This window comes from Ascaphus truei, chromosome 8, assembly GCF_040206685.1.
Source record: "Ascaphus truei isolate aAscTru1 chromosome 8, aAscTru1.hap1, whole genome shotgun sequence".
Taxonomy (NCBI): domain Eukaryota; kingdom Metazoa; phylum Chordata; class Amphibia; order Anura; family Ascaphidae; genus Ascaphus; species Ascaphus truei.
This window is the reverse complement of record NC_134490.1, coordinates 103,054,452-103,072,045: the sequence shown is the minus strand read 5'-3', so window position 1 is coordinate 103,072,045 and position 17,594 is coordinate 103,054,452. Positions and strand designations below refer to the sequence as shown.

At 43.1% G+C, this 17,594-nt stretch overlaps 2 protein-coding genes across 2 annotated transcripts in view; both read left to right on the top strand.

Moving 5' to 3' along the window:
* The window catches only part of JMJD1C (jumonji domain containing 1C), a 1,023,975-nt gene that overhangs the window by 418,255 nt on the left and 588,126 nt on the right, over positions 1 to 17,594 (top strand). The window lies entirely within an intron of this gene.
* The window catches only part of LOC142502123 (disintegrin and metalloproteinase domain-containing protein 10-like), a 440,300-nt gene that overhangs the window by 263,310 nt on the left and 159,396 nt on the right, over positions 1 to 17,594 (top strand). The window contains exon 11 of the mRNA XM_075612980.1: positions 4,443 to 4,587. Coding sequence (XP_075469095.1) covers positions 4,443 to 4,587 — 145 coding nt within the window. The remainder of the gene's footprint in view (positions 1 to 4,442; positions 4,588 to 17,594) is intronic.

Sequence of the window (17,594 nt, the reverse complement as noted above, 5' to 3'; positions counted from 1 at the left end):
GTACCACAAGATTGGCGTAAAGCAGATGTGATGCCTATATTTAAAAAGGGAGCTAGATCACACCCGGGGAATTACAGACCTGTAAGTCTGACTTCAATAGTAGGGAAACTACTTGAAGGTTTAATACGGGATAATATTCAGGAATACCTAATGGAAAACAAAATTATTAGTAATAGTCAGCATGGATTTATGAAGGATAGATCTTGCCAAACTAACCTTATTTGTTTCTTTGAGGAGGTAAGTAGAAATTTAGACCAGGGTAATGCAGTTGATGTGGTCTACTTAGATTTTGCAAAGGCGTTTGATACGGTTTCGCACAAGAGGTTGGTGTACAAAATAAAGAAAATTGGACTCAGTAATAATATATGCACCTGGATTGAAAACTGGTTAAAGGACAGACAACAGAGGGTTGTCATAAATGGAACTTTTTCAGGTTGGGCTAAAGTCGTGAGTGGAGTACCTCAAGGATCGGTACTGGGACCCCTGCTTTTTAACTTGTTTATTAATGACCTTGAGGTTGGGATCGAGAGCAAAGTCTCCATCTTTGCTGATGATACTAAATTGTGTAAGGTAATAGAATCAGAGCAGGATGTAATTTCTCTTCAGAAGGACTTGGAAAGACTGGAAACGTGGGCAGGTAAATGGCAAATGAGGTATAATACAGATAAATGTAAGGTTATGCATTTGGGATGCAAGAATATAAAGGCGACTTACAAATTAAATGGAGATATATTGGGGAATCCTTGATGGAGAAGGATTTAGGAGTTCTTGTAGACAGCAGGCTTAGCAATAGTGCCCAATGTCATGCAGTAGCTGCAAAGGCAAACAAGATCTTATCTTGCATCAAACGGGCAATGGATGGAAGGGAAGTAAACATAATTATGCCCCTTTACAAAGCATTAGTAAGACCACACCTTGAATATGGAGTACAATTTTGGGCACCAATCCTAAGAAAAGACATTATGGAACTAGAGAGAGTGCAGAGAAGAGCCACCAAATTAATAAAGGGGATGGACATTCTAACTTATGAGGAGAGGCTAGCTAAATTAGATGTATTTACATTAGAAAAGAGGCGTCTAAGATGGGATATGATAACTATATACAAATATATTCAGGGACAATACAAGGAGCTTTCAAAAGAATTATTCATCCCACGGGCAGTACAAAGGACTCGGGCCATCCCTTAAGGTTGGAGGAAAGGAAATTTCACCAGCAACAAAGGAAAGGGTTCTTTACAGTAAGGGCAGTTAAAATGTGGAATTCATTACCCATGGAGACTGTGATGGCAGATACAATAGATTTGTTCAAAAAAAGGTTGGACATCTTTTTAGATGGGAAAGGTATACAGGGATATACCAAATAAGTATACATGGGAAGGATGTTGATCCAGTGATTAATCCGATTGCCAATTCTTGGAGTCAGGAAGGAATTAATTTTTCCCCTTAATGGGGTTTTTTGTTTGCCTTCCTCTGGATCAATAAGTAAGTATAGATATAGAATAAAGTATCTGTTGTCTAAATTTAGCATAGGTTGAACTTGATGGACGTACGTCTTTTTTCAACCTCATCTACTATGTAACTATGTAACTATGTAATAACTACTCTTCCTCTACTACTGGTACCGGCAAGTATTGTCTTCCTTACTATACCTGGCCTGGTAACACTAACACCACACTCCGGACGCGCTCCCTATGCTGCGGGTGTGTGTATCCCTACGTCCCACCTCAGCACAAGGGACGGGTCTGGTCTGCGGGCAGCACCGGCGTAACACAGGTATGATTTGTGGGTATGCAAGGTGAACTATACCGGGACTACACAGTGTCCCCCAGAATCCTGTTTTTCGAGCCCATGTATCCCAGACCCATTTCCCCCACACATAAGGTTCCCCAAAAGATATAAATGTATTAAGACAGTGTTTTAATGTATTATACAATCTGTATTAATGTCTACATAGTCATAGGTCCAGGGATGTCTGCATAGACATCGGAGTTCAAAGGAGAAAGGATTTCCAGAGGTGTGAAAACCATTTGGTGAGCAGGGAAGGGCAAAGTATCAGGTCTGGAGAACAAAGTGCACCCCGTTGGGGCACCTTTTGGACTGCCAGACCTGGTGGAGCCTGCAAACGGGTGGCAATGGGTTTGCTGCTGGTAGGCGCGGTTTCCATTGGCCGATTCATATTCCCTGCTCGCTCAGTTTTTCGAGCCTGCTTGGCACGCCCCCTCCTCTAACGTCTGCTGCCAAATGATCCCCCATTTCGATTGGCTGGTGGGAAAAATTTCCACGCTCTGATTGGTTGCCGCTCCGACTTCCATGTTAGAGATAGCTCAGCGGAGTGTATGTAAGGAGACGGCCGATCACAGAACCAGACATTCTGTTGATGCTAGTTTTTGACCCCAGAGCCCCAGTAAGTGTGTATTTTGTCTGTATTTTGTATATTCATTGCGTTTACGCAGGTTTACCCGAATAAACTATATTTTATTCCACTACCTTGTTTTGCCTAGTGAATGATCCCTGAAAAGTATAAAGGTGTTAAAAGTGCTGGTCTCCTGTGACAATTATCCAGTCAGCATAAAGTAAATAAAACTTCTAATTAAACCTACCAGGATGAAGGCCGTCCTAATCTTCCTCCCCGTCCTTGTCCTCCGTTGGCAGGAACACAAAAATAAAAAATATAATCTAATGGCCCTGTAACAGGGACTTACTCCTGTTAAAGAAACTTGCCACTAATCCAGCAGTGTGCTAGTTAATTGCATACCAGCAATTAACCAACTCCACCTGGCTGATTAGAGCTCTCTCAGAAATAGCCTGTTCTGAGACAGGAAGGAAGGATTCCTGAGCTCACAATTGAAGCTGACCCAGGAAAGACAGACCAGAGGATTTGACCAGGGGAACATATGTCTTGAGCTTCAGAAGGACTGGACTGTATGCTGATAGCAAGACAAGGGGACCAGAACTCTATACCTGGACAGACATTGCCTTAGCACACAAAGGTGCTGACCCAGGAGAGCAGGGAGGCTTCCTCTACAGCTACAAGAAACAGATAAGACTGTTATATATCTGTATATACTGCTGCGGCCAAGTTTATTCGAGCATTTGCCCGTTCTTGGCCGCAGCAGTAGCCTGGCGCGCGCCTGAGAGTGACGGGCGCGCGCCGAAGCAGCGGAAGAGCGCCCTCCGATCGGGGCGCTCTCCCTACTGCTGCCGGGTCCGCCGGGTCCCCCGGAACCCCCTGCCGCCGTCCCGCGATCGCGGGACACCAGGGCTCCCTCGGGGAGCCCTGGACGCGCGTGAAGGGGGCGCAGGCTCCCGAAGACGCGTGACCGCGCGTCTATGACGCGCGGCACGCCGAGGGGCGGCCACTAGCAAGCCGGGAAATCTCCCGGCTTGCGGTACCGGCCACACTTTAATAAAGTGTGTCGGTAGTGTATGTTTATATATTTGGGGCTGGTAAATAGCTTAGCAAACCACTCAGTTAGAGAGGGCTGGTCTACATGTGTAGATATTCTCAAACGGAGTAGGTTTTTTGCTTGGCTTATTTTCATATGTTTTGCTGTGTTAAAGGGACAGGCGCAATAAAGCCTAATTTTAGTTTCCCTTTAAACGGTCTCCATTGCGTACCTCTGAGCACGTCTCTTACAGGCCCCTAGACCCTTAATCACCTTAGCGGTTAGTAACCACTAAAGTAATTAAGGGGTTAACGCCCCCTCCCCCAGTAACCACCGGAGTGGCCTAACCACCCACCCCGGGGAAACTACCCCCACCCTCTACCCATTGATTTTCACAGTGGTAAATCATGTCCATATAAATGTACATGATTAGCCACTATAGCAATCAATGGGCAACCTAAAAAAAAACAGCACCTAAACACAACAATAAAATAAATCTCGTGAGACCCAGGGTAGCTGGTACTCAACTCCACAGGGGGAGGAAAGAGACACACCTTCTTTAGGAAAGTGCCAATATTTATACCCTTGGGTGTTATTGTAACTCCGCCTCATAACAAGACAGATCTGGATACTGACAGGCCATCACATCCAGTATGTGACCCAATCAGTATTCACCCCTCAGGCTGACACTCTCTGGCTGTTGCTAGACCCGCCCTTAAATAAATCAAATGTATCTAACACTGCAAAAGCACACAAGGCCTTTCTGAAGGAATTAACCCATCCATTGCCTGCACCTAACAGGACTTACACTGGTAGGGCTCAGGAAAAAAGTAGCGGCCGGGAGGCTAGACTACAACTATAATAAACGGGGGGGGGGGGGGATATGTTGTCAATATTAGGAGTGAATTACATTTCCCCTTCTGCAATAGAAGACTTTTTGTGATGCTTTTTTATTGCCAAAGTCAGTGTTATTTAAATAACAAAAAATGTTTTATTGAATGAACCTTGTGGTTCATATTAAATGTTTGATTATTAAAATGTTGGTTGTTTATTACAGAAAGTGATCGTCCAACCTGTGGCAATCAGATAGTGGAAAATGGAGAGGAATGTGATGTAGGTTTTAATCATAATGACCCCTGTTGTTATGGTACCAATGCAACACATAAATTGCAGTGCACATTAAGGGCTGGAAAACAGTGCAGGTAAGTCCTTGCATGATTTTCACATGTTTGCAGTAATAACAGCAGAAAACAAAATATATTAACAGGTCACCAAATCCGCATACAATCTTTTATTAGAACATTGCAGTCATACAGGTACGGTATGAATAATAATATAGTCATGGTAAGTTACAAGGTTTTAAGGGTTAGCCTTACTAGACTCCATTCCTGATACATTGTGTGACACTGAGTTTACCTCCAACTAACTCTTAAATATATAAAACAGAAGAAATATTTAAAGACCCTGAAAATTAGGCATTGGAATTTTGGAAAGTGAAAGAATCTAGTGACATCTAGTTCAGTTATAAACCGCCACGGTCACAAACAATTGGCATTGTAATGGAAACTTCTACTAGTGAAACTCATTTGCAGTCCACTTATGCAAAAAATAAGTGAGACTTCTTGAACATCAGTGAGTTGACACGTCTACTAATGAATTACAATGATATAGCTGAGTAGTAGCTTCATAATTGGTCCCCCTTTTGTGGCTGTATCACCTGTAAGAAAGGGAATATGATCAACGAAAGAAGATGAGATATGCTAGTGCTGTTCCTTTCTCCATCTCTGGATTTTTCACAAAAAAAAGTTTGAAAACATGCCGAAGTCATCTTCTCCCAATTTAATAGACGGCAAATGGACCATTGAAGACGTTCTCAAATTTAAAAATGCCCTGGAATTTCTTCCGGAGAGAAATTCCACACAAAATGTATCTGTCTTTGCAAAAATGAATCTTCAGTCCATATTCAATATACAGATATAGCCAGACTTACGGTTCCTGGTCTCGGGGCAAGCTGCGAGATCTCTCACGATGACATGGTTTTACCACAGGGAAGTCACATGAAGCCTGCTGCTGTTCATACCGCGGTCAGGTAGATATTTTTCAATTGCAATTTTAGTCTCTGACCGCCACACGGCATAGTGAATAGCTTTGTTTTTCAGTGGCTATGGTCAGGCAGTTGCAAAGTACAAGTACTGTACAAAAAACTGTAAAAAAACATGTTTCTTATACAAATATTTGTAATGCTGTGTTATATTATTATTATTATATTATGTTATAGGGTTCACGCTAACCCCAAACAAAAGGGAGTCTAAAAATCTGTTCCATTATATATACAGTATCCCAAAACCTTCAGTCGTGTCCTCTGCCTAAGAGCATTTCAAAACAATAAGATCAATTTACTATAATGTTGCATTCACATTACTGTATATTCTTGTACTAAACCACATTTTCTTTAGGGAAGCGCATACAGGTATGTGCGTTCATGGGAGATGTGTATATACTTTACATGCTGCATGTACAGTACGTACTGTGAGTGTTTTATTATGCACCGTGGACGCATGTATGTGTGTCACAGCTTGCTGCTAAATAATTTATCTTTGATTGTGAGCACACATTATTGAGAATTCATTTTTTAGTGTCATTTACTAAATATACAGCTCCATATCCTTCCCCTCCATTTTGCCCTTAAATTTTTAGTTTACAGTTTGGATCTGTTGGGTGGTATGTTGTCTGGATTATATATATATATATATATAAATTTACAACCTCCAAACAACTACCCAAATTCCTACTCGTACTGTTACTCTCCTTAGCAGGTGAAATTGAACCTAACCCAGGTCCTCCCATTTCAGCTCTGTCCCATGCCCCTGAGAATTCCACCTTTAAATTCCAAAAAGGCCTATCTGTCGCCCATATAAATATCCGAAGCCTGCTGCCCAAACTGGACGAACTAAGAGCATGGTGCCTTATGCATAAACCCAAAGCCATCATTCTTACAGAAACATGGCTATCCCTTAAAACCCCTGATGCAAATATCGCCATTCAGGGATACTCCATTTTTAGGAGAGATAGGTCAAAGAGAGGAGGATGGGTGTTATTTTATATTGCAGACACATTACAATTTACACTGTTAAATTGCCCAACAAGCCCACCCTCCTTTGAAATTCTAGTTGGCAAAATCTGCCTCCTCTTTTCTAAGCCCATCTTGCTAGCTGGCATCTACCGCCCCCCTAAAGCCCCTCTACAATCCCTGACTGATATCACCCAATTTCTTGGCTCCATTTCCTCTCTGAATGAGAAGAGTGAGCTGCTAGTTCTTGGGGATTTCAACTTCAATTGGCTTGACCCTAAAAACCACAAAATCCAGATACAACTCAAGTCACTTAACCTATCGCAACTCATTTCCCAACCCACACGGATAAACCTGAAATCGCACAACCATTCCTTGCTAGACTGGATTCTCTCCTCAAACCCCAGCAGAATCCAATCCTCTGGCATCCTTCCTGACATTTTCAGTGACCATGCAATAGTGTACTGTGTAAGGAAAATTAAACCACCCCAATCAAGCCCTAAAGTTCTCCTCACTAGAACATTTAAAAACTTTAACCCACAACAGTTTCTGGATGACTTTACCAACTGCCCATGGCACAGAATCGATTTAATTCCCGACCCTGATTCTGCACTCGACTATTTCCAATCTGAGTTCTTAAAACTCTGTGATACCCATGCTCCACTACGCAAAATAAGGGTACGAGGGGCCCACCTTCCATGGGTTACAACTGACCTTATTGCACTCTACCAGCTCAGGGATACCTTGTGGAAAAGCTACAAAGTAACTGGCACTACCAAGGATCTCAATCACTACAGATGCATGCGGAACATGTGCACAAGGCAAACAAGCAAACAAGGCATGCAAAAGCACAATATTACTCTGACAATCTCCACCAAAATACAACAAGCCCAGCTAACTTCTGGAAGGTTATCAACAATATATTCCAGCCTCCTAACCATCAACAACCAAGTAATATCACTAAGGGGGACATTACTCTGACAAACCCCACTGACATTGCAAATGCATTCAATGATTACTTTGTGGGGTGTGCCACTAACGCAGCCCAAACCACAAACCTGAATCTCATCCTGGGAGTACCCCTATAGTCCCACCCCCTCCCAACACTGCCCACAATTTTCAATTTGGCCTAGTATCCGAAGAGGAGATTATACAAGCGCTCCTCAAACTAAAACTAAGCAGCCAATGTGGACCTGACTTACTACAATCTAGGTTCCTACGACTTGGTGCCCCAGCCATTGCCAAACCAATTGCGTCCATAGTCAACTCTATCCTGTCTGCAGGCCATATCCCTAAGACATGGAAAACTGCCAGAGTTGTCCCAATCTTCAAAAGTGGGGACAAAAACACTGTCTCAAACTACAGGCCAATCTCACTTCTCCCAATTCTATCCAAAGTCATGGAAAAATGTGTCCACTCCCAATTAAGCGATTTCTATACCAAGACAAATTTCCATAGCCAATTCCAATCTGGGTTTCGTCCCAAACACTCCACCGTAACTACCCTGCTAAAAGTTTGCAATGAAATCCAGTGTGGAATGGAACGGGGACAACTCACTGGTGCAGTATTCCTAGATTTTGCAAAGGCTTTTGACACAGTTGATCATGCTATCCTGCTTAACAAACTCCAGAGCTCTGGAATAGGGAAGCATGCTTTAAACTGGTTTCAGTCCTACCTATCAGGAAGATCCCAACATGTGTCCATCTCTGGCTCTAACTCCAACCCCCTGGATATCACCTGTGGTGTCCCGCAAGGCTCTGTTCTGGGGCCCCTATTCTTCTCAGTGTTCATTAATGATCTTCCCACAGCTTGTAAGGAAGCCTCAATACACATGTATGCAGACGACACAATCCTATATGCACACAGCCATAGCCTCTCTGACCTTCAACACATACTTCAGTCTGACTTTTTGAGACTCGTAAACTGGATTTCCCAAAACAAACTGTTTTTAAACACTGACAAGACTGTAACAATGGTGTTTGGGACCAAGACTAAATTTTTAAAGCTTCCAGTGACTGAGCTCCTGATTAGAACCAACGCTAACACCACCCTAACCCCTGTCACTAGTTTTAAATACCTGGGCTTATGGTTTGACTCCCACTTAACATTCGGGATGCACATTGATACCCTGACAACCAAGACCTATGCCAAACTAGGGGTACTTTACAGGAACAAATCCTCCCTAAGTCTCCTGGTCAGAAAGCGTATCGCACAGCAGATGCTAATGCCAATTATTGACTATGGAGACATAGTATATGGCTCAGCACCTCAAACCCACCTTGGCAAACTTGACACCCTCTACAATTCAATTTGTCGTTTTGTTCTCCAATGCAACTACAACACACATCACTGCGATATGCTCAAAGAACTAGATTGGTCATCACTAGAGTCTAGGCGCAAAGTTCACCTTTCCTGTCTTACCTTTAAATTCTTCATGGGCAAGCTCCCCAGCTATCTGAACAAGCTCCTCACCCCTACCACTTGCAGCACTTATCATCTGAGATCAGACTCCAAAAGACTGTTCATGGTCCCAAGGCTCAACAAAGTATCCGGACATTCCTCCTTCTCCTACCATGCACCCCAAAACTGGAACAACCTACCAGAGACTCTCACATCCACCACCAGTCTAAGTTCTTTCAAATCTAAGGCTGTCTCACACTTTAATCTGGTCTGTAACTGTTTCATACGCCCATAATATATATTTTCTTTAACTATGCACGCAATGTCTTGTATATAATGTATACCCTGTTCATTTATGTAACTGTATTTGTAACCATGTATTATTTGTTTTACTCTGTGCCCAGGACATACTTGAAAACGAGAGGTAACTCTCAATGTATTACTTCCTGGTAAAATATTTTATAAATATATATATATATATATATAGCAAATGGAAATATTACTGTATGCTCATTTGCATGTCTTAGACAGGTCTGTAACCCTGCTTTTCACCATTATCACCCAGCACACAGTGCTTCTACTGCAGCAAGGGATTCTGGGAAATGACATGCAAATGAGCACGCATTGCAACCTGTAAGCTTATGCTTGCTGCATTTCACAGCTTTGAGCACAGCCTGGGTTAAGATGCATAGCCAGTAAATTCACCCACAGACCGCCGTTTCGACCTTAATGGGTCTCATCAGTGTGGGGTTGGTTATATTGGCTTTGCAAAATGAAGCTTAGGATAGGTTTCTCACCACACTTAAGTTATGGTGGGTTAAAAAAGTGACAAAAACCCTCCAAAGTAAAGCATATACAGTAGAGGCAACGTTTATTCTAACATTTGCCGTAAACTAGCCGGGTTATGTGCTGGGTATGTGCTGGGTATGTGCTGGGTATGTGCTGGGTATGTGCTGGGTATGTGCTGGGTATGTGCTGGGCTAGTTTGAGGCACGTTTAAGGCATTTCTGCATTGACTAACGACCCATAGGATTAACACAGCAGGGATCCCTGGCAGTCCAATTCAGTTTGAATGGGACTGCCAGGGACCACCGCTGTTAATCTGATAGGCCATTAATCAATGCAGAAATGCTGGGGCTAGTTTAAGGAAAGTTTAAGGCATGTATTCAGAATGTACCTGGGTGTTTCCTGGGTTTTTTGGGGAATTGCCACTGGTTTTTGTTCGAATAAGAGTTGCCTCTACTGTAGTAAATGGAAATATTAATATATATATATATATATTTATATATATATATTTATATATGATAAAAAATCACTGGCACTCCAATAGAAATTCAATAATGAATAGGTGCATGTCCCATATAAATAATAAAAGTATACATTACCGCATAGCAGCAAAAAGGGAGACAGCACTCAGGTGAATGAAAATAAATGTATTAAATACAGCACATAACTCCAACGTTTCGATCCCACAGGGGGATCTTCCTCAGGGTGGTGCAACAGACACAGGACAGTGAGTGACTTATATACCCCAACACCCAAGTGACATAAACATCTCCACATCATCAGAAAGCATCATCATCGGGCGACAAAACAGCTGTGCATAATACAATTTAATTAGATCATGCTCCAACTCCATGTCTGTACTCCTATTGGGGAATCCAAGTCACATGATCAAACCCAAGCTGTCAGTGTCATTGCATGTAAACAAACTGATGCTGCATCAGCAGGCCCGGTTTTCAAGGCAACAACATGTGTGCTCAACTCTTTAAAGGCAGCAGACACCGGTGGTTGTCATGTGTACTGCACGTGTATAGATACACCACTGCAAATGTGTATGTGCTGTAGCAGTGATGAATTTACTTCTAAACAGCACCTAAGAATAACAGATACTGGCATGCGTATATCAGTATACGCATGCCAGTATCTGTTATTCTTAGGTGCTGTTTAGAAGTAAATTCATCACTGCTACAGCACATACACATTTGCAGTGGTGTATCTATACACGTGCAGTACACATGACAACCACCGGTGTCTGCTGCCTTTAAAGAGTTGAGCACACATGTTGTTGCCTTGAAAACCGGGCCTGCTGATGCAGCATCAGTTTGTTTACATGCAATGACACTGACAGCTTGGGTTTGATCATGTGACTTGGATTCCCCAATAGGAGTACAGACATGGAGTTGGAGCATGATCTAATTAAATTGTATTATGCACAGCTGTTTTGTCGCCCGATGATGATGCTTTCTGATGATGTGGAGATGTTTATGTCACTTGGGTGTTGGGGTATATAAGTCACTCACTGTCCTGTGTCTGTTGCACCACCCTGAGGAAGATCCCCCTGTGGGATCGAAACGTTGGAGTTATGTGCTGTATTTAATACATTTATTTTCATTCACCTGAGTGCTGTCTCCCTTTTTGCTGCTATGCGGTAATGTATACTTTTATATATTTATATATATATATATATATATATATATAAATACAGTGTTCGACAAACCTATACATTTGCTCGCCCCGGGCGAGTGGATTTAACCCCCGGGCGAGTAAATATTGGCCCAAGCAGCACACGTTTGGTACTAGGTGGCGAGTAAATTTTTTTGTGTGGCGAGTAGATTTTTTGGTGATTTGTCAACCACTGTATATATAATATATATATATAGCAACTGTAAATATTACTGAATTCTCATTTGCATGTCTTAGACAGGTCTGCAACCCTGTCTTTCCCCATTATCGCCCAGCACACAGCGTTTCCACTGCAGCAAGGGATTCTGGGAAATGACATGCAAATGAGCACACAGTGCCACCTTTTGTCTCAAGCTCGTATAACACAAGCAAATCCTCAAGCCAATGCATACTGTTTTAAACAGAGGCTGGGATGAGATGCAAAGCCAGTAAACCCACTCACAGACATGTTTCAACCTTGATGGGTATCATCAATGTGAGGTTGGTTGTGCTGGCTAAGCAGGTTTAAGACTAGACTAGGTATTCACCACAATTATTAAGGTTATGGTGGGTAAAAAAAGTGACAAAAACCCTCCACAGTAAAGCATATAGCAACTGTAAATATTACTGTATTCTCATTTGCATGTCTTAGACAGGTCTGCAACCCCGTCTTTCCCCATTATCGCCCAGCACACAGCGTTTCCACTGCAGCAAGGGATTCTGGGAAATGACATGCAAATGAGCACACAGTGCCACCTTTTGTCTCAATCTCGTATATATATATATATAAAACGTGAATTCCCTGTGAACACAGACGCTACTATGCTGTATATTACCTGTGTGGCCCCCATGAGCCTAAGCTTCCGCTCGGGGAGCCTGGGGTACATATATATTCACTTTCTCGTGGTGCAAAGCCTCCACCTGAGAGGGATCCCGACAGGGCGGGAAGGGGCCCTCACAGGACACAGCCCAATAACACACAATTGGTATGATAAAGCAATAATGAACTTTACTGTACATATATATCTTATACTCTATAAGTCCCAATCTCATTCACTCCCACTTACGAGTGTACACCCCTTTGCCCACCACCATGTACCCCCACACCGTGTCCACAGTATAACCCTTGTCCCGTGGTCAGCTCTGCCACTATGTTTGAGTACTCTGTAGGTGGTGAACGTGTGTAACAATACATGCCCAGTGCGACGGCACCTGGGCGTTCAAAGGATCTTCAAAAAGGATCCAACGACCTCCTGGTTAATGTCCGGTTTCACCCGCGTGGTGATCGGTCAGGCAGTCACTGGATACAGTTCCGCTCTCTCTGCGGAGTAGGCCTGATCCCAAGCCTCTTGGTGGGAAGCGCAGCGTCCGCTGTGTCCCTAACTGTAATACTGACACTAAAGGGGCAAGTTCCCTAACCTAGGGCCTGTCCCTGCAGTAACACAACCTGGTCTATGGCTCAGGACCTAACTGGGGCCTAGGGGGCTGCTGGCCTAATGCAGTGGGTCCCAGACCCCGGCACTCTCCTCCTACCCCTAGCTCTTCCTGGTCCTGACTCACTAGCGTGGGCTCTGTGACAGCTTCCTAATCCCTGCCTAGGAAAATCCTCACACCCTATTGGTTCCCTGGCATCACATGAGATGTCCTAAGGCTCAAGGCTCAGAGCCTTCTCCTGATTGGCCACCTCTTCACGCGCTTCTAACTGCGCATGCGCGACTTGCCTCAATCCTTCCCGTCACTCTAACACACTGCGCATGCGTGCCCACAACTATGATGGCGGCGCCCTGCCGGGAGTACTTGCTACACGATCGCCGCAACCGGCAACTGCCCACGCGCTACCGAAGGCGCGCGCACACGCATCCACACCTCCCGCGTTTGCGGCCGCTCTATCTCCCGACTGCCGCGGTGAGTACCTGGAGGGATTCTGACATGCAGAAGGGGAACCTGGCTACATATACATATACATATAAAAAAAGAGAAGAAAAAGCGCCCGATCCTGGTGTTATACCGTTTAAAAAAGATTTAATAAACTTTGAACATTTACGATTTAAAACTCACAAACATCCGAGTAATATGTGCATTATATGAGTACAACTCATGCTCCAAACTGCTTCATTCAGCCGCTGCTCCACTCGCACCGCTCCGGGATAATCTCTCTCCCACCTCACTCGTGGCGTCGCACTGTACAGTGTCCTCCGGCTAGCTGTGAGTTTTAAAACGTTAATGTCCAAAGTTTATTAAATCTTTTTTTAAACCGGTATCACACCAGGATCGGGTGCTTTTTCTGCTCCTTTTCTGGGTTTTTAGGTTATGTCAAGGGAGCTTGTTGTGCCCAAGAAGAACGCTTCCAGTATCCAGATACTTATTCTTGTTGACCTATCCAGGTCATATTATTGGATTTTATTCAAACGGTTTTGGACATTTTTTTCTTATATATTTTATTTTTCATCGTTTATTATTTAAAACATCAGCTCAATAACTTTAACACTATACAATAGATAGCTAGTCATCAATTGGTATTATTTACTGTTTATTATATTATCATCTCATTCGATTATCAGTTAGAGTGCATTGCACCCCAAGGCGCAGCCTCTTATATATATATACCAGATGATGGTCCAGTAAGGAGAGACAGCACACACGGGTTGAAATTTCAAAAGGTGTGTGCTGTCTCTCCTTACTGGACCATCATCTGGTAATATACATCTTTATTATCTTCTATGGGACAAGCATCTGGATTTTCTCTTTATATGCGTGTGCCGGCTGCTGTGATACATATATATATATATAGACATATGGAGACCAGGGGATCCTGATAGCCAAAAAGAGACAGCACACTGCAGGTATGGTATCAAAAAAGTGTATTCAGTAACACAAGGCCGCCAACGTTTCGGTCCTCCCAACGGGACCTTCCTCAGGGCAGTGCAACTACAGACTAACACAAGCACCCATATATACCCCTTAACACATACTAAAAAACACCTGAAAACAATCATGAACTCCAAATTGTAATCCCAGATACAACCCACATTTCTAAACAGCCAATCCAACATACTGATACTGGTACGCACCAATGAGAGAACCTGATCTATGCATATGTGTACCTAGTCACATGATCAAACCTTGATAACAACATAATGACATCACAGTGCATCCTGTTTACGTAACCATGACTACTTGAAACATCTAATGATATTCAAATGCGCATAAATGGTTAAATACATATAAAATGCATAGCCTGAACAGCAACTCGCCATCAGTGCTTGGAGATACATACTGTGGATGTTACAAAGCGTGCCCGTAAATGAATACGTTAATGCAAATGGTCCTGCAAAGCATGCACATTGTCCAGGGAGCAGTGGTCAGGGTGTAACGGGCAGTTAATCATAAATCGCATAATGGCAGCGCGTCCGTTGGGTCTAAACACTTCCCCAACCTGTTGTGCATGGAGAGCGGGTGATTCTCATACAATGCGCGCCGTGGAGCGTAATCGCGCATGCGCAGTGTGCTGCTGACAACCCGAACGCGTCCCTGACTACTGCAGCAGAGGGTATGCGTGTATCCGTGCTAATGCGCATGCGCAACGCTGCGCAAATAGCGCAAGCAGTATTAAAGAGCATGAGGCTGTTGCTCAAACTGCGTAATGGCTAGAACTGAAACGGAAACATGGGCACAATAAAGATGGCAGTAGCATACTAAGCACGAATAGTGGCAATGTCTGTAACAAAGTAATCAAAGGTTAAACATTTGAAATGCATGGGTGAACCTGAAATCAGGCCCACAATAAAACCAAAATCATAAAGTTAATGTCTATAACATAGATAACTGTATTCCAGAAGGAACATGGTAATTCATGGCATATGTATAGCCCTATCTTGTAGAGTGTTGGTGTAATTACCGTAATCAATATATTAGACTCCCAGAAAAAAAACGTAATATATACATGTATGTCTACTACAAAGTGGCATGGCTAAAGCCTGTAGTACCAACCAGCTCATCCAGATGTACAGATGGTTAAAGTGCTGATGTATCCACATGCAACCAATAGTGGACTGTGAGTTGTTTAAAAGATGGACACCGAGTGTGACTACACACCCAAAAGTGGATGAGTGGATAAAACATGCAAAAAAATGCATAAAAATGCAAAAAAATGCAAAAAAATGCAAAAAAAGGGAGGGGGGGGGGAAAGAAGGGTGGATGGAGAAAAATGCGTAACGGGTACAATGCGCAATGAGATAATGTAACAATAAAACAATCACTATACCCAAAAATATTCACACTACAGAATTTGTATATGATTTTTACAGAAAACAGCCTAATTTCAGATCTTCATTTATTCCGTAAGGAGATATGGTCTTGAGCTCCATATCTCCTTACGTGTAGACACTCGGTGTCCATCTTTTAAACAACTCACAGTCCACTATTGGTTGCATGTGGATACATCAGCACTTTAACCATCTGTACATCTGTACATCTGGATGGGCTGGTTGGTACTACAGGCTTTAGTGTATGTCTACATACTCTCTATGGGACAAGCATCTGCCTCCTGCAACAAAACCGTGAGTGCTAATCTCCATACCTGACTATATATATATATATATATATATATATATATATATATATATATATATTCCCTATTATCTCATCTGCAGTACAGTTTCTCCAGCTGCATCCCTGTCAGGGTCTTCCTAGATGTTCCGCTTCCCATTGGCTTTCCCCCATTTGTTCTGCTCCCTGGTTTCAGTCCTGTTCCCTTCTCCAGTCCTGTTCCCCTGTCCTGTTCCTTTCACTGAAGATGACAAAGAGGAAACAGGGAGGCCCTGAGAGACTGTAGGATGAATAGTGCAATGATGAGTCACTGCCTGTGACCCCGACTGCAATTCCTGCCGTCTGCCCTGGACCCCTGCGTGTGACCCGACTATGATTCCTGCTGCCTGTCCCCTGCTGTTCCGGCCATTGAAGTCCTGCCAGCACCTGGAGTCCATGACAGAAAGCAAAGGCATCTCTGGACCTCGCAGGAACAGATCCTCTACCTGCCTGCTTCAGCACACCCCTTCCTCGTGTTTTAGGGCAAGATAAGTACTTTCTTCATGTTTGGAAATCCCGTTTGGCAAGTTTTTTTTTCTTTTTTTTGCTGCAAAGGGTTCTGTAGATTTTTGTGTGCCAGTTTGTCTCTTAGAAGAATTCCCTTTTTAAAGAAAGATTGCATTTCCTGCAGTAGCTGTTATTGCCACTTCAGACTCTCAGGCTTCTTTCCCTAGACAAGGCATGTCTCTTTCTCTGCTTACCCTGGTTGGACCACTGCTGTTTCACAGGGTCTTATTTCAAGACAAAAGTACTTCCCATTGTTTGTCAGAATTGCAGTGTCCAGCAAAAAAACAATCTGTTATATTCCTATGCCTGATTCTAAAGTTTCAGATGTAACACCAAGTGTCTCTGTCTTTAGTTTCCCTGCCATCTGTGATATTCCTATGACTAATTTTAAGGCCTCAAATGTAAAGGCCAGTCCTTCAGTCTTGGGTCTCCCTATTATGCCTGATATTTCTGTTAATTGCAATACTTCTGCTTTAAAGACACATTCCTCTTTACTGGTTTCTTGGGAAGTTTGGTTTCCCTATGTCTGAATCTATGGCTCCCACTTTGAAAACAGTTTTGAGCAATAAATGTGAACACGGTACCACGGATTCTTCAGAGCTTCGCAAGGCAAAGAGTAAGAAAAAGAAGAAAGGAGGTTATCCATTTACCGTGGAAGTTACAGAATGAATTAAGAATTCAACATCAGGAAAGCCAGCGTTAGAAGGAAACAGAGATATGCTGCAGCCTAATGCAACAAGCAGAACCGTTCCAGGAGTAGTGACAAAGAAAAAGGAAGCCTTGAACCAAGATAAAGATGCCTTAACTCAGGCACTTCAATCCACAGAGAATGAGATTGATTGTCTCTGTGGATGACTAGAGCAAGAGGCGAAGGCTGCACTACAAAAGTGTCTGTCCACAGCAATTGCTAAATGTGTTTAAAAGAGAAAGAAAAGCATCAGTTGGAGAGTGACATGGTGATCATGTCAAGTAAGCTGGAGAAGGCATACACTGGTGCTGTCCAGGACCAGAGCTTCGTTGATCAAGTTGGCACAGCCCTGGAAACCTCTCAGAAGGAAGTTCACAGGCTTAGTACCGTGCTAGAAGCCTCTGAAGAGGAGTTGCTACTTCAACACAGAGCTACGTTCAATGAGAGGGATCTTCGAAGAGTTAAATAGTGATTTTGAAACTGTAAACCAAGAGTGCAAGAATCTCTCTGTC